This window comes from Microtus ochrogaster, linkage group LG7_11, assembly GCF_000317375.1.
Source record: "Microtus ochrogaster isolate Prairie Vole_2 linkage group LG7_11, MicOch1.0, whole genome shotgun sequence".
NCBI lineage: Eukaryota > Metazoa > Chordata > Mammalia > Rodentia > Cricetidae > Microtus > Microtus ochrogaster.
Window position 1 is genome coordinate 9,338,590 of NC_022032.1, and position 21,479 is coordinate 9,360,068.

The 21,479-nt window shown below is 37.1% G+C and overlaps 1 protein-coding gene across 3 annotated transcripts in view; it reads right to left on the reverse strand.

Moving 5' to 3' along the window:
- Positions 1-893: 893 nt before the first annotated feature.
- Positions 894-21,479, reverse strand: part of Wrn (Werner syndrome RecQ like helicase) — a 96,015-nt gene continuing 75,429 nt past the window's right edge. For all 3 annotated transcript variants that reach the window (XM_026786927.1, XM_005362508.3, XM_026786926.1), the window contains 7 exons: positions 17,190-17,265; positions 16,913-17,025; positions 14,761-14,875; positions 13,323-13,451; positions 10,900-11,062; positions 4,155-4,357; positions 894-1,127 (listed from right to left, as the gene is read on the reverse strand). In XM_026786927.1, the coding sequence (XP_026642728.1) occupies positions 1,008-1,127; positions 4,155-4,357; positions 10,900-11,062; positions 13,323-13,451; positions 14,761-14,875; positions 16,913-17,025; positions 17,190-17,265 (919 nt within the window). In that variant the 3' untranslated portion in view covers positions 894-1,007. The remainder of the gene's footprint in view (positions 1,128-4,154; positions 4,358-10,899; positions 11,063-13,322; positions 13,452-14,760; positions 14,876-16,912; positions 17,026-17,189; positions 17,266-21,479) is intronic.

Genomic DNA, 21,479 nt, shown 5'->3' on the forward strand with positions numbered 1-21,479 from the left:
TACTGTCTGTAATGGGAAGCAGGAAATTGAGAACATGGGGATTTTATGTTTAAGTATAATCTGAATGTTTTATGATAAAATTCATCCACACATTATAGGTATAATAGGTTAAGAAAATACATATATAAAATTCTGGCAGGTTACAAAAAGTGGCTTTGATTATCTCCCAGTGGAACCCTGGGTGGCTTTTTCCCCCAGCTACTCTGCATTTCAAGCATGTATTTCTTCTGTATTAATAACAGTCCATTTCTATTTACAAAAAAAAATAATCGAAGGTTCAAAAAAAAATAAGCTATATGCTAAACTGCCTAAAGTTAAATAACAAAAGTTTACCCAGAACAGAGCTGAGTTTTAAATTTTTAAGTTCTTTGTGAAACATAAGACATATTCATTTTTGGCATCTTCAAACATTGAAGGTACTCATCGTAAATAAATAAATGAAAATTAAATATATTTAATATTCAGTATGGAGGACATTGATTTTACTTGAAAAATAATACACATTGTGTGGAAAATGCATAGCATTTAGTTGCCTTTGTAATGGAACCCTTCCAACACTTGCCAATGTGTGGGGCGCTGGCATCGTCTGGCAGCGCACACAGAAAGGAAAGACAATCTATAAAACCAGCCTGCTGTCATCATTCACAGGAAACCATCTGGGCAACTCAAGGCTGCTTCCTATCAGTCAGCACACAGCTACTAGCCCACTCCTAGGGCAGAGACACAGCCTACATTCCCCTAGTCCATTACCGGGGGAGTAGAGAGACTGTACCGTGAGACAGAGGCAAGGGTTCTGAAGGGAAACCAACATTAAGACTCCAGCTTGTCGGGGTCTCTGACGATTCAGATGCCTTACCTCAACTGTGGACAGGTGAGTAAAGACTCAACGCTCGATACTTAAGTGGGTTTTACTTTGAACCTTAAGAAATTTTAAAGTTAAAATATTTCTTTGTATTCTTTACAGGATTAAGGACAGCAGGACACACAAGTTGTTCTGCAGCTGTCTCTTAACTAAAAAGACCTTTCTTTTTCGTCTTGGCCATTGATGAGCTGCCAGTATCAGCTGAGGACATATTTCCTTTGGCAAACCAGTCAGGTAATTTTCTTTTTGACATTTCAGATGACATCTACAGAGAACAGAAACACAAAGAAATATTCATACAGCTGAAAAAGCACAAGAGCTATAAAAACAACTCAGACACCCTGAACAATTTTCCTCAAAGTGAAATAGAAACATCTATAGAATCCTTTTGGGGATGAAAAATCTAATAAATAAGTAAAAGAGAAAAAAAATAAATCATTTCCTTAAGAATTTACTTATAATCCAACACCATTCACTTTAAAGATGATTTGTTATTATTATTAAAGTGTGTGTGTACATGTGAGTGTGTGTGTGTGTGTGTGTGTGTGTCTACGTGTACATGCTACATCGACTACAATGGCCATGTGGAAGACAGAGGCATCATTTAAGGCTTCTTTCTCTTCTTTCTAGAATGTTGCAGAACAGTCTCTCTTATTGTTTCTGCCATGCTGTGAACTCCACGCTAGCTAGCCTACAAACTTCAGGAATTTTCCTTGTCTCCACCTCCCTATCGCCATAGGTGTACCAGGATCACAGATGCATGCCACTGATCTGCCATCTTCATATGGGTTCTAGGAATCAAACTCAACTGCCGGTCTCACGTAGGCAAAAACCTTTGCCCACTGGCCATCCCACTGGCTTCACTATTGACTTTCGAGATACTCAAGTTCAGGTACTCATTTGCCACATAAAAACGGGACATTATTTCTGATCTACACAGCATGACACATTTATTTTGGGTTGAGCAAAGTGGTGAATTTAAAGGGTTAAGTGTTATAAGACTCATCTGACATGCACAAGGTCCCAAGTCCAAGAGCTTTCACAGAAAACAATAAAAACAAAAACTCTAAAGATGACTGTGATGCCTTGAAAAAGATATATATATACATGTGCACACAGAAAGTTTACTGACCACATGAAAAAGAAAACAGATACAGACATCCGTGGTGGCAGGCGGTCAGGAGACTGTTCAGCTCCTTGCGATGGCCAAGAAGCAGCAAGTGCTCAAAACCACTCACTGAATAAATAAAAGAAGTCTTTGCTTCATAGAATGATATGAGAATTTCCTGATGACTGTAGATCCCCTTCTCAGAAAGAACAAGTACACACATGCATAATAATGCTTTGAATATGATTTTAGGGTCTCATCTACCAAAATCCTTAGGACCTGGTCAAAAGTCTCTGAGAAAAACATTTAATAACATAAAAGGAATGTTTTGTGCCACACCACCCACACATGATAAAGCAAACAAAAATTACTACATGAAATAGGGAGTGCTCTACAAACCGACAATGGTACAAATATGAGCACGAAGCTCTCAGTCTTAGAAAGGAAATCATGCTAATAAGAACACTACTCAGAATTTAGCCAAGTTAATTTACTTACTGGAAACATTTGAAGACTTCTATAATACGGTAGCTTTAAGTTAAATGTACATAACGTATAACTTACACCATTTTAAGAATGATAACTTTATATGCTTTATCAATTACTTGCTATATTTTATTCTCAAACTTTATTCCTCAAAGTGAAATAGAAACATCTATAGAATCCTTTTGGGGATGAAAAATCTAATAAATAAGTAAAAGAGAAAAAAATAAATCATTTCCTTAAGAATTTACTTATAATCCCAACACCATTCACTTTAAAGATGATTTGTTATTATTATTAAAGTGTGTGTGTACATGTGAGTGTGTGTGTGTGTGTGTGTGTCTACGTGTACATGCTACATCGACTACAATGGCCATGTGGAAGACAGAAACCTGCCTTTAAAAGGTTTCGAGATATTCAGTTAAAGGGGAAAAAGCCAAAGGTAATTAGGAAAAGGAATTGTATATTGAAATTTCATATTGAATATTAAGATATTAACATTTTATATTTAAGAAAACAAGATAGCACACAAAGCTAACTAAAGTAAAGAATTTTAAAAGACCAGTTTAATTTTTTAAAAATATCAGTTCCCTTTATTTTGACACTATTGAGGAGAGTAAGAGCCCAGTGCTGGAAACCCTACAAAGATTACCGTAGTGCTAAAGCGTGGAGACTCTTTTCTAACTCAACTGTTAACAGCTTCAAGCCACCACAGCAAGCTTGCCATGGGAGAACTAAAGCACTTAGTGAGTTATTAAGAGCTCAGCAATTACTATCAGTGTGTCAGTACTAAAGGTCACACCTGCAAATGGATAGTTGTTGGGACCATTTGGAGTCCTGGCCTCCAGCTGCTCTTCCCTGCTAGAGATCTTTACTTTCCTTCTGATTTGAGTTACTAAAAGCTGTGTCAAAGTTGTTTACCAGCTCTTCTTCACGAGCACGTGTTGCCTTGCCTTGAGGATCAGAGGGTAAGGTTTTCACCTGTTGGCCCACCTGACTGTGTTGGGTATATAAGCCTCCAATGGCGCTATTGAAGAAAGGGCTTCTTACCAGTGTCTAGAGGTCCGTGTCTCTGTCTGTGTGTGTTTGTGTATTTCAACCTCCAACCCCTTGCCCAAAGCTCGCGAACTGTATAGTAACGCATAGAGTGCAGACAGGCGTTGTGCGCTGCATATAGTCACACCAGAGAATGATTCTTCTCTGGTACCATCTGCCATATAGCACAGACGTCATTTTTTAATATCATCTAAAATAACACTGAATGTGGACTTTTCCTAACTATGCAAAAGACTTCCTGCGTTATGCTCATAACCATAGCTATCAACATGTAGAGTACAAATCTTCACACGGGAGCATGAGGATGAGAGATCAACTGGCGGGAAGCATTTATAATCAAGTTTGTCTTCATTTCCATAGACCATATATGATGCCATGCTACACAAAGCTAACTCCATTAACCACATCTCTGGAATGAGGTATATTTCTCCAGATCACAAAGACAATACAGGTAAAATGTAAGCTGTGATTCTGTACAACAAATTATACTTACTTTACTGTCTTTTAAAAATAGCTTTTCTCACATCATATTTTGAAAAGCAAAGGAAATAGCACACAGAGATTTATATATTACAACAGATCAAAATGTATCCACTGTGCATGCGAAGGGAATAACGTGACACTTTGTAAACATGTAATAAATACCTTGGTATCAGTGACCACATCCTTGCTTTTCTTAACACTCACGCTGCTCTCTTCAGAGCTGGGCAAACATCTCTTTCTGTTGGAGTCACAGGAGGGCTGGCTTCTGCTGTCCCCACTCTCAAGGATCTCAATTACCATGTGGATAAGGTACGTGTCAATGTTCTCAGGAACTAACATTCTAATGAGTTTAACTTTATACATATCTGTAAAAGATAAGAAAACCAAACCAACAAAAGTTAAGCAAAACATTTAGAAAACTATGAGGTGGAAATGATGAAATACTATATGGGAAGAAAGAAAATTGCTCAAGAAAATTTTTGTCTTTTACATGGTAACAGCATTAAGGAAAATGGGGCAACCTTCTGGATCCTCCTCATGACTCCATCCAAACTTAGCTCAAGGACAGGTCAATATTAAGAATTCTGTAAGCAGTCTTTCATAGGGTTCCCTACAAATAACAACAACCATGCGCAGACCCTTTGTTAAAGGAAACTGTGCTTCAATTTCCAGATGTTGGTTACAAATTTATTTCCCTTAAAAATGTATTCTTTGGCCTGGAGAGATACTCAGCAGGCAGGAGCACACCTGCTCTGACAGAGGACCCACGTTTACCTTCCAGCACTCACACCCAGAGTTAACAACCACCTGTAGCTCTAGCTGCAGCGAATCTGATACTCTCTGCAGAGACATGCACATGGGCACACACACATACAAACACACAAAAACAATAAATTAGTTCTTTTAAAAATTACTAATCCCAGCACTCAGGAGGCAGAGGCAGGTGGATCTCTGTGAGTTTGAGGCCAGCCTGGTCTACAGGGTGAGTTCCAGGACAACCAAGGCTGTTACAGAGAGAAACCCTGTCTCAGAAAACAAAACATTCTTAAAATATAAGTAATTGACACTTGTAAATAATATCCTAAGATAATTACATCAATAATAGATAAGATAACAAACCACACTATTTACTTAAAATGCTTATCCTGGGTGAATTTCCCAGGAGACTATGTTCACCATAACATTGCTTTAATGAAGAACTGGAGATGTGCAGTGCTCAAAGTCGACCCTGCTATATACACAGAAGAGAACACCCGTGACAGTTCTGACACAGGATTTTGCTTCAAGGAGCTGACATGTGTTGTGGCAACACGATGAACGCATGTGTTATCAGTCACTCACATGTGTGCACCATGGAGGGTCGCCTGCAGATGAAGGAGGACTTTCACTGGAACACCCTTTCCTTTCCACGCCACACTCATCGTCCATGTCAAGGACAAGAGGACTAAGCAACCTAGAACCTATGTATTCCTCTCCATTTTATAAAATACATCGGGCATTCCTGACACTTAATCCAACTTTGTGATCAGAAGCCAAGTAATTTTTTAATGATACCTTGAAAACATGAATTTAGAATGTTGATATTTTCAAGTTTATTTTTTTCTTTTCTCCCAAAGACTGTGGCTTGCTACTCAAGGACTCATCCAAAATGGCATTTTTTTTTCTTAAGGCACAGATAAAAATTATATACACCTAACAAAAAGTAGGCTACTTACGTACATTACAGGTTTAGAATGTAAGACTTGTGTTAGGCATAGTGTTAGAAAGGACTATGCACAATACACACTGAAGCATTAATGAGCTTATCATATGACCCCAATTCCAATCGTCTTCCTGGGGTCAATGCACCGTTCTAACGATCCCAAACCCACCAGCTCTACTGCCGCGGGTGAGCACTGCTCTCTGCATGTAGCAGGCTCCACTGTGAGCACCCGGCTTCAATTTTTTTTTTAAAAAAAAAAACTATGTTCTGATGAACATCATAGTACATGTATTTTTTCCATATCTCTGGACTGCTGGAGGTGGGGTTGCTGGTTCGCAGGTTAGATACATTGTGGTTTGATGTATACTGGTAAATTATCTCTAAATTGTGCTGTATCTAATACTATACCCATTAACCAAGCACATACTACTGAGCATCTGAAATTCAGTAATTCAAATTAATCATTAAATTTAAAAGTCAATACTATACCAGTTCACTTTGTTCAACTTCAAAGTTTATGAAAGCTAAATATGGATCGCTATTTTTTGACGCTGCTATTTTCTCATCTAGCTCAGGCTCACCGTGCACTCACTGTGTGGATATTAAAGACCTTGAGCTACCAATGCTCTTTAGTCCCATTTCTTGGGCTCTGGGATTAGACACACAAACCAGCACACTGGCTAAGTACTTCTAATTAAACGTTAGCATCAGAAAGCATGTTTGAATATAATCGCATGCCTGAGAAAGCTTAGTAGAGAAAAAAATGTAAAATAGCCTGCTAAGAACTTTGGATTAATTGAACATTGAAATTATATTTTAGTATACAGGACAGACTAAACTGTTATGAAAATTAATTGTATCTATTTAGTTTTTAATGTAGATATTGAAAAATTAAGCTGTCCTTGTGGTTAACATTATATTTCTATTGGGTAGTGCTGTTCTGGAGAAATCACTGAATTTTCCCACATTTCAATCAATTAATATAACAATACTATATTATATCCATTTTCTTCTGAGTTATTAACATTAGATAATGAAAATATCTTAATTTTATGGTGGAAGTATTCAAACTATTTTTTAGAAAATCATAAAGCTACTGAACTATAATGTTATACTAAGATTATTTTAAAAGAAACTTACTTCATTTTTAAATAAAATTCACTTCTAAAATTAAAAAGGGTTAAAAAAATTACAGCACACAAACATTTACCTCTAGATTAACTACTTATAGTGATATTATGTATAGAGTCTCATGAATTAGACATCAGTGGTATGTGACACACTTCTGCATGTTCTGTCTTTAAGGTATGACTGTCCTGAAATCAGCCTGCACTCGTCACTTGCAGTTTCGAAACTACCGACCTCCACTTCACAGCACGAGCTGTGCTCCTTCAGTGCTTCAGAAGAGATCATGTTACCCCTTAGTGCAAGGTCCCTTGGAAGCTACCCTTAATTTTCCAGTTCCATGCACATAAAGAATGGAATAAATTATTCTGAGTATTATCTAGGTACCTCATTAAATAACTGACTTAATGTATAAGCATAGTTAAAATACTCAGGTAAAAAAAAGAAATTTAAAATTATAGACACATAGACAAATTAACAAAAATCACAGAATTATAAAAACACAAAGTTAGAAAATGAAAATCTAGATGAGAAACAAGAGTGCACAAAAATAAGATTTCAATTCACAGCTACTCTATTTTTGAGTTAATATTATATTATAAAAAAATAGAAAAAATCAGTTTAGGATTGTGCACAATTTAAATTTCAAACAAGCTTGTTCGTTAAAATACTGAATTAGTTTAAAAAGTTATCAGTTTGGTCCTCCCTACAGATATGTACACTAAGAACATTAAATGAACTCAGTAGATTCTGTATCTATGGTGTGTGTGTGTGTGTGTGTGTGTGAGCTCGCGAGTGTGCATGTGTGCACATGAATGACAATACTTAAAGAAGAGGTCCTGATTTTGAGTTGGGACGGAGGAAATGGCAATGAATTGCACAGGAGAGAGGAAGGATTGGAAATGATGCAAATACAGTATTTGTACATAAAATTCTCAAAGATAAATATTGATTTAAATATTAATTATCTAACACCATAAATTGATATTACTAAGCTCAGACTATAGAGGACACTAGTTGGTACACAATATTTAAAGACATTAGAAAATATTAAAGGAAATAAAATAAATTCACTTTAGTCAAACAAGAGACTTAATAAACCTGAATCTTAATAAAAATTGCAAGTTACATTTTATTTTGATAACTTTTAGGTTATTTTTAAGTTATTTGGTAGTATGACAAAGTGGCACAGTAAAAATTAAAACTTGGTGAATCACCAATCTTATACATGACACTAAAACTAGTTTTTGCAACTCCCTAGGTCCCCAACATGATGCAAAACTGCTTGGGAGTGCAAAAGATTTCTACTCTTGTTTCGTAGTCAAAAGTTCTATAACTTTATAATAAGTAATTTACATAACTTAGAAACTAAATTAACAGCAAGTTAACTCTTTACCATAGCCAAATCAGACAGTTTCTGTAGATACGCAGCAATGAGTTGAGGTTAGTACAGTCCTGTTGTTGTTGTTGTTATTCAAGAATATTGCTCGATTATTTAGTATATAAATATATAAAAGGCCACTATAGCTTGTAGAATTCTCAAACTCACACAGTTCTATAAAATACAATTTATCATTGTTACCTGTTGGCTCTTTACCAAAGTCACAGGTTCCATATCCTGGTTTCACCAACCACGAACTGGAGTGGTGGTACACGCCTACAGTCCCAGCCCACAAAAGTCTTAGTCAGGAGGATGTGAGGTCAAGGTCAGCCTAGATTACACAGCAAGACCTTGTCTCAAAACAAACAAAAAACAGCAACTGTACTAAACGTGCACGCATTCTCCTTACTATTTCTCAAACAATACATTGTAATGACTACTGAAAAAGCATTTAACAGTCCAGTAGCTATATATTATATGTAATATGTGATTTAAAGTATATAGGATACATGTTACATGCATTTGAATGTTACTATAGAAGAGTCTTGGACATCTACAGACTTTTATATCCCTGTAGAGACAATCAATACTAAAAATCCATACTGAAGAGTGATTATGTGGTTTCTGAAATCTTCCTTTATACACACTTATTTATTAACTTCATATGTTTTTCAAGATCTATTTGTATTTTATGTGTATGACTGCTTTGCCTGCATGTATGTATTGCACTATGTGTGTGTGTGCAATGCCTGAATAGGTCAGAGCAGGGCATCATATCCCCTGGAACTGGAGTTACAGACATTTGAAAGTCACCATGTGGATGCTGGGAACCCAACCTGGGTCCTCTGCAAAAGCAGCAAGTGCTCTTATCCAGTCATCTCTCTAGCTCCAGCTTCATAGATTCTTAATTAACTATCAAAAAGTATGAAATATAAAAGTAATGAGACTTAAAGGATATTTTTAGAATGTTCTTAGATATTATCATTTACTTCAATCACCACCAGCCTTCACTAATGCCACAATTCACTATTTACCATGTCCCAAGGCTCTCTGTCTGGTATCCAATGTATTTCTCACAGTTCTGTAAACGATAAAAATAGTGTTCCTTTCTGTTTCATACATGAAAAACTGAGCCCTGGAAAGGTTTGAGTCATGACTGACTCACTAGTGTGTCACTGCCAAAGCCTTTGCATCTACCTGTCTAGGCTAACTCCATCTGTCAGTCCATGGTTTCGGGAAAGCAGCCAACATGATTGTCAATATTTCGTTTTTTGGAAGAAGAAAAAAAAAAGTAGCGCTGCATAACACTGCCCAAACATGTTATCAAAATGTGCCTGAGTCCCAAGAGACAGTGTATTTCTAGCAGCAATTCCAGTCCTTCGCTTTCCCTAAAACAATGTGTCATTTTGCAGTGGACAGGACTGATACCACCTTACTGTAATCCTGCACGGTAAATGCTGGTCTCCTCCCTCTGCCCTCATGTCTAACAGACTGGCTACTGATGTCGGGAAGTCATCGTCTTCTCTTAGGATGACTCACAACTGGGTTACTTTAGACATTTTACCACAAAGTCTAAATCTGGCCCTTGGGTCTTAATATTTACAAACTGAAATTTAACCTTAGCAGATCTATAGTGACCAAGTTTCAAAAATAGCAATTCATTAACTTATAATTGTAAGTGTACAAGTATCAGACTTACATGTCTAGACGTGCTTTCTCTATACACAGATATGTACAGAAAATCATATTATAGCCAGACTGTATTTGAGAAAGACTCTCACTAAGCAATTCTGTTGCTTTATCACAAATCCGAGGGGCAAGGGACACAACTCAAGTTGTTTCCACATGAGAAAGAATTTCAGGGAATAAAAAGTAAGAATTCATCAGCTTTGCAGGTAAGTTTTGTTTGCTTGTTTCTAGGATGACCACTGCTCTAGTCTAACAGATATAAACTCTGAAAATCAGATGTATTAACATTTTGACCATATACTTGGGAATTTAAGAGGAAAATTCTCTGATGTGCCTTAACTTTACTTCTGTAAAAAATGCATCACTTCTTAAATATCTCTGCAAGGCAAGCAGGGGACTGAGCTCCGTGTTCAGCGAGACTAGAACAAATGCTTTTCTACTTGATGTGGGTATCTTGCCTGCATGTATGTCTATGCAATATATGTGTGCCTGGTCCCGACAGAGGTCAGAAGGGGGTGTCAGATCCTCTGGAACTGGAGTTACATGTGGTTGTGGATCAGCATGTGGGTACCAGAATCAAATTTCCATCTTCAGAAGAGCAGCCAGTACTCTTAACTGGCAAGCTGCCTATCAAGTGTGGCGAAGACTCTATGGAGCTTGCCATGTCAGGGACCGATACCAGTGACGGCTGGTTACACAGAGAAACCAATGGCAGAGGCTTAGGGGAAATGACAATCGCTCGGCTGCTGGAAAGGAACACAAAAGAAAATGTAGTAAAAAACATGCCTGATTTGGACATGACGGGAAGATTATAATCTGAAAAGAAATTTGCAGCATACTTCCCGTTGTGGGAGAAATAATTTTTTTCCTAAAATAAAAAAGCTATCAAAGTAAAGTTTCACCACAGCGAAGGGTCAGAGCTGTTAGTAAGAAACTCTGAGCAAATCACTTGTTTACTTCATCTGAGTTGACTCGAGTCATTAGGCTGCAGAAAGGGCTGCACTCATCACCTGAGTTGATGGGAGGGTTTCGGATAACATCAGTAATAATCTTCTGAACCTCTGGGGTCAGGCCCGCTCGCTCCATATCCAGGGGATAGCCAGCTTTCGCTGCCTGAGCTAAGTGCATGCCAATTGCTGTGAGAGGCAGAAGCCTATTCTCGGCTATGCTGTGCTGCAGGGGAATAGCAAAAGAACCAGAGAGTTAGAACTTCTCCCGCATCTCAACGAAAGAAAATAGCTTCAGGCAGCAACTAGTCACTGAGAAATAAGCAGTGGACAAAATTTTCATTTTAAATATTTCTTTAAAACTACTATACATAGACCACCACAGATTCTACTCTGTATACTGATTAAAACAAAATCAGCCAACTTTAGCCAAAAATTCAATGCCCCCACCTTCCCTCTATTCACAAAGCGGATGGTGCTAGCCATCAGCCACTTTATAAGTCTGATAACTGCTTCAGTCCTTTGAAAACATAGAAAGCTGTACTGTGATGCTCCTGAGATTGGACATGGTGCTTTGGCTACATGAATTTCCAACAAGACAACCCCTCCGTGCTCAGCAATGCTGCAAGACTGCAGAAACACTCTTTGGAAGGATACTGAGAAGACTTCAGGGCTTTAAATAGGCTCTGTTCATAAAATAATAACTATAGTTTAATAAGAATGCTTGTTCACCCTTATCATACTACTGAACTTAAGATAATAATGACCAATTTTGGAAAATGTTTCTATAGAGCTTTTTAAACATATGTGGTTCCAAATACACTTACAATTTGTATTAGCTAAAAATGTTTCTTTAAACAAAAAGCACTGGTACTCAATTATGCTAACAGTCATATTTCTTTCACTATATTTAGAAAGTCTGTATTTAGACTATATGTGTGAATGTTGATTCATTCACAGAGCAAACCATCTAGGGCACTATTTTCATCCTTCACAAGTAGGTGTTGAATTGCTTTCATTAAATTTCCACTATCTCCATTAAAAAATCTGTTCCATGTGTGTATATTATCGGGTTATTTGATACTAGGCATCAAATTACCTCCAACTAATTGTATTATTGCTCATCACTAATTAGTCCTCAGATGCATTTAATTTTGTGGTTAACTAGCAAGACCCTCTTAAGACTCCAGGGAAGTATAGATAATCAACAATCATTTTTCAAAATCAAACACTTCATAATACCATAAGACATAAATAAAAGATATTTCATTCATCACATAATGAATCATAAAATGTAATGTATTTTAAATATTATTACTGAGTACCAGAATATACTTTATTCACAAAATCTGGAGCCCATTCCAAACTTTCTTGGCAACTATATTCAGTTACTGTATATCCATTATCAAATCATACATATATGGTATATTCAACAAGTACATGGTAATGTTTATGTAAGAGTCAACTTAAATTCCTATTAACCATGTATTTTATTTAAAAAGTAGCTAATGGAATCACTTGCTTTCTTGGCTAGTGGTTTTTTCTAATTTTAAGTGAGGAACTTGGCTACCTAGTTATTCTACGTTAAGGCCTGTGCATCCTTCTTTCCATCTGACCATAAGATAAATGAAGTGTGTCCTGATGCATGCGGACAGGAAAAGCAAGCCCTGACCCACATGAGCTGCTGCAAATCAGTTAAATATCAGAGAGGTCAAGGATGCAGAGCAGGGGTCTCATACTGCCCTGTTCTAGTGACATACTCTCCATCTTACAGAATAAAAACTCAAGAGCCATAAAGACTATGTTAGAACAAGGAAGAAATATGAACTATGATCATTTTTCACAGTAATAAGATTGTAAAAAGAGTGGCCAACAAAATTTGGGAGGAGAAAATGGAGTAGGGCATGCTGGAAGACACAGAATAGAAAACAAATTCTTAGAAAGTTATTTTCGGATCTTTGAATAACTTCCAAAAACAGTGTACACATCATGCTTTCACAGCTTTGTGCTTTGTTTCTGTCTAACTTACAGGATTTATTTTCTCTGGCAGTGCTTGGATAGAGCCCAGGGGCTCCCACATGGTGGTAAGCAAAGGCGCAAGAGACTAAAGCCTACAGACGTTCACAACACAAAACTTCTCATATTTCATGGTTAATGATATAAAGAATGATGTATCTATATTAGGTATGATTTGGTCATATTTTAGTTTTGTATTTCTTATAATATATACACAGATAGTTTTAAATTGGTTATAAAATGCTCTACAGCACTTGCTCTGAGCTACTGCTGTGTTCTCCCTAACTGTGAGACAGTCTCTGTTAAAATAACCGTGGTCACACTAGACTTGCTGCTGTTACCTGACAGAGACAGAAAATCAAAGACGAGACCCACTGGATGCCAAGAAGTAGCAAACCCCGAGTCACAGTTTCAATACTAAACAGCTGAGCAAGTACAAGTGCAAACTCACTGAAGGCACACTTACTTACCAAGGACATTTTATTTTCCTGGAATAAAGCGTATGTGACAGCCACAGACTGGGGGAGTGAGCATTCTCCATTTTTCACTTCCTGACTTTTCTGGTCCTCTTGAGGATTTGTACTCGAAAAGAGGTTTGTCTACAGAACGTCAGATGCAGCACACATAAGAACAATAGTATGGCAGACATAATAATACCATAAGTCACCAGAATGATCCACATGTGTCCGTGAGGCCTTTCAGGAACACAACACACATAATAACAATAGTATGGCAGACATAATAATACCATAAGTCACCAGAATGATCCACATATATCCGTGAGGCATTACAGGAACACAACACAGAATCTCTAAATAACAATGTTTCCATGGGTAATGCAAAAAGACGTTGAACTTTTTACATGTCGATTTAAAAGGCTAAATAAGCTAAAGACCACGCAACAAACTTTCTCATTTCCTCTTTGGCTCATAAGAAAGACTATGTAAGAGCTATATAATGTTCTAATTAATACCTCTAAATTAATCCCCTAATCCTCTGAAAGTGAACACTGAACAGAATGAATATAGGAGTTTGCATGTTATAATCACACAATGGGCAGACATACATCATATGGAAAGATACCCTCACTATACTGGTATATGTATATAACTGGTGTGGGAGCTCCTTCTGTCTATGTGTTAATTTTATTGGTTAATGGATAAAGAAAATTGGCTTGACCTATAGCATGAAGGAGTAAGGCAGAGTTGGAGAGAAGCCATGGAGCCGCCAGAGATAGACGCTGCGAACTTTACCCGGTAAGCCACAGACACGTGGTGATATAGAGATGAATAGAAATTGGTTACCCAATAAGAAGCTAGAGCTAATGGGCCAAACAGTGATTTAGATAATACAGTTCTGTGTGGTTATTTTGGGTCTAAGCTAGCCAGGTGGCCAGGATGAACAAGTGGTCTCCCTCGAACATATAACTATATATGTATATATGTATATGTATTATATATGCATTTATGTTCAAACTTTAAATAATTAGTTGTAAACATACAACCCAACTAGAGCTCTGGCCTTTAAGCTTCATGTGAAACCTTAGCTAGAGGGCTGGACAGATGACTCTGTGGATAAGAGCATGTGCTGTTCTTCTAGAGGACTTGAGTTTTATTTCGAGCACCCAAATCAGATGGATCCCCACACACACACACACACACACAAACACACACACACACACACATGATTAAAAATAATAAAATGTTTAAAATATATTTTTTTAAAAAACCTTCTTAAATATAGTTTTTCATGAAATACCCAAAAGAACATGTTACTATAAGCACTGATGTAAAACACCTGAGCTCATTATCTAAGTGTCCAGGTAGATTTCACATAAAGGAGAATGTGTTACTTCTGACGTGGTCAAAGGTGTTTGCTCTAAAAGCTGCTGTCACTCGAGGGCTTTACCTGAACACTGTTCACTTGACAGAAATGTTTGATGACTTCCAGCAGAGGGGCCAAGAGAGCAGCCTTGCCTTCCGAGACCCCATCAATCTGTTTCACATCTTCAGCAGTAGTTGGTCTGTTGTTTACAAAAGAGGAAGGAAGAGCTGTGAGGAAGCCACTGAGACAGAATCACTCCAAGAACACAGTTGATGCCCTGTCTCACACTGTACTGGATAACTGTAAACATTTCTGCAATCAAAACCAGAGCTTTCTACAGATGGTCACACCACACAGTCCCTTTCTTCACCTGTATAAACAATCTGCTGTATAAACAATTAGCAAATGAAAGCGCCACTTCACTTCTAACATCACAAAAACTCAGTGCAGGTATTAAGTATTAATTAACAAGCCATTATCAGAAACAAATAAGCTAAAACCCAGTGCTCCACTTTTTACCACATTACTCTCAGAAATGAAAACCATGAGGCTGTGAGTGGGCCAGTAAGAAAGGCTAAGAACTCACTCATATTTCTTCCCTGTGAAATGTCTCTGGTAACAGCAAACTGGCTCACCAGGCCTTTAACTCAATGTGTTTGAGTCTTTGCTTCTTGAGTTTCAGGGCTGCTTTAAGTCCACACTGCTAATTAGAACATTTACATACTAAATGTCCTTATTATTCTATAATCTCTGTGCTGTACCTCTAAATCTAAACAATACCCATAGAATCATAGAGCTCATTTTTTTGATTATGTCCAATATATCCAAGACTACATGATGTCTCCTTCCTAAAATCCACCAGTGATTACTCTTGCACCTTAAGTGCCATCTCTGCATAGGAGCCATCTTAGAGTCTGTATTTATTTACTTAACAAAATACTAACATGTGAGTTACTGTGTGTTATCATTAGAACATCTTGCATTAAAGTTATTCCTATTAAGTGAAATTTAAGAACAGAAACAATTTTATTTATTTATTTATTTATTTATTTATTTATTTATTTATTTATTTATTATATATACAATGTTCTGCTTGCACATATGCCTGCAGGCCAGAAGAGGGCACCAGATCTCATTGCAGATGGTTGTGAGCCACCATGTGGTTACTGGGAATTGAACTCAGGACCTCTGGAAGAGCAGCGAGTGCTCTTAACTTCTAAGCCATCTCTCCAGCCACAGAAACAAATTTTTACAGGAACCAATAGACAATACTTTGAAAATAAGTTCTAATTTATTTAGAACTAGCTGAACCCCTTGTGTTTCTTGCTAGGTGATATCAAAGTCACAACGAGGTGGGAAATTGGTAATTTTAGTCACAGAGTTTAAGTTCTAATGTGTGATATATGTTTACAACAAATTATACAGAAAAGTAAATGAAGCAGTCTTCACCATAGAAGTACCTTTATCAGTACTTCTATGTACTGATAAATTCAAGGGAGAGGAATTGGCTGATAAACACGATGGGAGACACCATGGAGGAAACAACAATCCAACCAGACCTTGAGGATTTCTTCAGAGAAACTGTGAGGAACCAAGGAATTCAAGGCAGAAACAACACACATGAAAGGAAAGGGGACACTGCCTAGAAACAGTAAGCAATTCAGGTCACAGAAACCATTCCAGATTCTGTACTGAAATGAAAAAGTAGTTTTAAGTCAACAAATAGAAGGGCTTGAATTCAAAGTCCAAGAAGTCAAGATCATGTAATTAGTTTGTTATTAGCATATCCGATGTGAGGGAGGGGCCAGTGGAGAGGCTTCGTCAGTAAAGCAAGTCTGGAAAGGTCTGAAATAACCGAATATGAGGAAAGGCACAGCCTGAAAGACACAGGAGTGATGAACGGAAAAGAGAGAGACTCAGAGGAATGAAAACAAAAACAAGGTTTTAAATATGGCATTAGGAACATCATAGTATAACTAAAAACTTAGAAATATAGAAAGAAGGGTTCAGGTGACCACTGGGTACAGAGGGGGAGTTGTGATAGATTTGGTTTTATAAATACTGAATATGGTTTACTCACATGGAGATATGGAACTACAGGCACCTAAGATCAGGGCAGCAGCATGGGGGAGGTGACAGTCACATGGCAGGCTGAAGTCATGGTCATACTGTTACCTAGCAATGATACCTTTTTGGAATATATTATATGAGAGAGATTGGAACATAAACCGTTTACCTCATTTTGGCCATATCTAGTAGAATCTTGTTTGTTGCCAGAATAGCCGGAGGCACATCCATTTTATTAGCATGTTTCTGTCTCGCTTCTACCAACTTGGCATATAATACAGTCTAGAAAGAAACAAAGGGGCTTTTGAAAATGCAGTAAGAAAGAAGTTGCCTTTACTTTTAGAATTCCAGGTACCGCTTTCTTCCTTAAGATGAGACAAGCGGATGCCCATCCTAGATTGTTCGCCACCCACTCATAAGCTGATCACATGTCAGAGAAGTCTTACCCTTGTGTCCAGCTCTTGGGCTGAAATGATGGGTTCTGAGGAGCTGGAAGATTTTCCTGGTGATTGCGTCCCGACACTAAAATATTTAAAAGAAAATGAATATACTTTTCTTCTTCCCTCGTTTACTTTTTATTCCATACATCAAATAAGAATCTTTCCAAAACTAACATTTATTCTTCACAATATAAGTAAGACGATTTGTGCTTCAATTGCGACAGCCTCAACTTTAAGCATTTTGGATGAGATAATGCACGATAATGCTATAGCTAATAGTGCCTCTTAGTTCTTTCACAGTGCCTTAAGGAAAGCATCTACCAGTCCTCCTTCTCAACATGCACTGTTTATCCACAGAGAAGATAATGCTTTTTAACCAATGGGAAAATAGTCTGTTCTTGCTGTGAAATCACTGATGCTGGTTAGCAAGCAATGACAGCAAAGAATGAATAGTTATTAAAATTTTTTTTCAAAATCAAACAAGCAAAAGATACAATTTTGTTTTGAATTTTCAAAAGCTGTAGAGAATGTATGAAATTATCAGAAAGGAAATGTACTGGGAGGCAAACCAGATATCTCACGAGAAGCACTTCTCACTGATAGGCTAATTACAAATAAGAAAAGCTGGAAAAATGATATTGTATTAGATAGACTTCTATAAATGACGTCAGATTTTAAGTTTCTACTTCTTGAAAATAAGAAAGTAAATGTATTTAGGATTCTAGAAACGTTTGTAAATTTCTTTGTTCCAAGAATTCATAAATTATAGTAAAAAGAATTCATCCCCACATTTATCAAATCCTATTGTACCTGACAAAACATAGGCAGCCCAAAGAGATATTGCGTTAATCAAGAAAATTATAACTGTTCTTTAATTTGCATTACTTTATTTATTGTGTAGCGTGCACACATGCCACAGTGCATGCACGCAGGTTTGAAGGCAGTCTGAGGGAGCCAGTTCTCATTCCACTTTTGTGGTCTTCAGGGATCAAGCTCAGGTCATCAGGCTTATATGCCAAGCCTTTACCCCCTCGATCATCTCATTGGCCGACTTTAACTTTTACCTTGGTTTTCTTTGAATTTTCAAAATGACAGGCTATTAGCATAGTGACTTTTACAAAACCAAAATTTTACTATCCTATTTTCTTGAAAACTTCTGGTGACATCATTAACAGAAGTGTAGACAGAAGAAGTTGGATAAAAATGTGCTATAAAAGCCAACACAACTGAAGCCCTAATAACCTCTGTGATGGTGACTGGTAACTGGACAGGATCTAGAGTCACTAAGAGATAATCCTTTGGGTATTCACTCAGAGACTAGGTTAACTGGAGTGGGAAGATCCACTGGAATATGGGGACACCACCCCATGCACTGGGATCCCAGACTATATAAAGAAAGGGAGGGAGGGAGGAAGAAACGGAATATGAATATTCATTTCCCCTGTTATCTGACTACAGTTCAGATCAGCTGCCCAAGGGCCCGCTACCATGAGCTTCCCATCTGACAGGGGATACCCTCAAAGTGAGCCCCAACATAAACTCTGATTTCCCTAAGTTGTTCTTGCTAGGTATTTTGTCCCACAAACACGGAAAATAACGAATGCAATCTTCTATCAAAGAAAATCCCAGGAGCAGGTAGATTCACTGCTAAATTCTACCAAATCTAAAACAAACAAGCATCAAAGCTTTGTTTTATACAATATAAAGAGAAAGAATACTACCAAACTATTTTTATGACGTTAGCATTACCCTACCATGTAGAATAAAAGAAGATAAGGGTGTGGATGTGTATACATATGTTTGTGCGCACGCACACACAGATTGACAGAGAGAGACAGAAAGAAGCACACAGGGATAGAAAGACACAGAGAGACAGAGACAGAAGGACAGAGAGGCAGAGACTGAGAGAGGCTACGAATTGAATATAAATACAAAAATAAACTTAAAAACAAATTTCAAGAATACACAAGGTTATATACCAGGGTTACATTTCAGGGCTACAATGATGGTTCAACATATGTAAAACAGAATATATAAAGACACAAGGATGATCTTCAGGACACACGATCATCTTGACGTATACAGAAAAAGCCACTGACAAAGTTCAACAGCCCGTCATGAGAAAAGCCCTGAAGAAATTACAAATAGAAGGAACATACCTCAACATAATGACGGCTACATATTGTAAACCTACTCTCAACATTCTAATGAATGAGGAAAAATGAACAGATTTCCTCTAGAATCAGGAAAGAGACAAAGTTCCTACTTTCTTCATTCTCATTCAATATAGTGCTGAAAGGCTAAGTTAGATAAGAGAAAGAAACAAAGGGATACAAAAAGGAAAGGAAAAACAAATTATGATCCTATTCTTAAGAGACCCTAATGATTCTACCAGAAAACTCTCCGACCTGATAAACACTTTTTCAACAATGAAGTATGTTGCAAGATGAACACACTAAATAAAGCCAGTACCTTCCCTATGACTCAAATAAAAAACTTGATTAAGAAGCTGGGGGTAGGAGGGCCTCACTCACATTTGCTCAAAGCCTAGGAATAAACCTACCAAAGAAGTAAAAAGCCTTCTGCAACTTTAAACTTTGAAGAAAAATGTTGAAGACATTAGAAAATGGAAACACGTCCAATATACACAGATTGGCAAAATATGGTGACAATAGCTAAATTACAGAAACATCTGAGATTCAACATAATTTCCATCAAAATCAAAGTATGCTCTTCATAGGAAGAGAAAAAAATCATAAAATTCAAAGAGAAGCACAAATAACTCCAAATAGCAAAAACAATCCTAAGCAGAAGGCAAATTGGAGACATTACAATAACTTATCTCAAATTATACTACACACGTACAGTAAAAAAAAACAAATCAAAATTAAACGGGGCGCTGAGACAAAAGTAGACACAGGGATCACGGGAATAGAGTGGTAGAGTTAAAATCACAGCTATAGTTATTTCATTTTTAATAAAGGCTTCAAAAATATACAGTAGAGAAAAAACAACAAAGGATGCTAGAAAAAGACAGATATAGGTAGATACAGATAAAGATTTAGATACAGAAAGAAGGAAAATATGTCTGTATTTCTGACCCTGTACAAAATTTTTTTTTTTTTGAGACAGGGTTTCCCTGTGCAACAGTCCTGGCTGTCCTGGATCTCACTCTGTAGACTAGGCTGGTCCCAAACTCACTGAGATCGGCCTCCCTCTGCCTCCCTCCCAAGGGCTGGGATTAAAGGGCACCTACACAAAATTTTTAATAGACCTAAAATTCTGAAATTGTTATAAGAAAATACTTTGTGGTAGAGACACAGGCAAAGACTCCACAGAGCAGGACACAGCCACACATGAGGTTGAATGAAATCCAAAACTTCAGTAAAGCAAAGGGAGCAATCACCAATGTAAACAGAAACCTGCAACACAGGAGGAAAATCTCAGCCAATTATTATATTTAACAGTGACTTACTATCTAGAATACATAAAGAACTCTCAAAATACCAAAAATCAATAGGTAAGTAAGCCAAAGAACTGAAATGACAGATCTCAAAGGGTTAAAATAAAAATGGCAAATAAATATTTAGAAAGAAATGTTCAACATCCTCAGCCATCAGAAAAAAAAAACCTGTTCTGATATCTCATCTCACTCCAGTAGAATGGGTATCATCAAGGAAACAAACAACCAATGTAGACAAAGATGTGGGAATAAAGAAAGCCATATTCACTGCTTATGAGAATATAAATACAGCCACTATGGATATCAGTCTGAACATTTCTCAAAAAAAAAAATAGAACTACTATATGATACAGCTTTGGGATATATATTCAAAGAACTCTAAATCATCATACTACAAAGACACCTGTTCATCCTTTTTACTGGCTTCACTATTCACAAAAGTCAGGCTATGGAAGCAAACTAGATGTCTATCAACATTGAACGGATAAAGAAAATGAGATACATGTATACAATGCAGCTTTATTCAGCTGTAAAGAATGCAATTACGACATTCACAGGACAATGGATAAAACCAGAGATGATCATGCTGAGCAACATAAGCCAGACTTATCGTGATAAATGTGTTATTTACATTTTCTCTCATATGCAGATTGAGATCTCGTGCTCTCTCTCTGATGTTAAACATTTCTTTCTAAATATTTATTTGCCATTTTTATTTTAATCCTTTGATATCTGTCATTTCAGTTTATTGGCTTACCTACCTATTAATTTTGGATTTTTGGTATTTTATTTTGAGAGGGTGTGTGTGTGTGTGTGTGTGTGTGTGTGTGTGT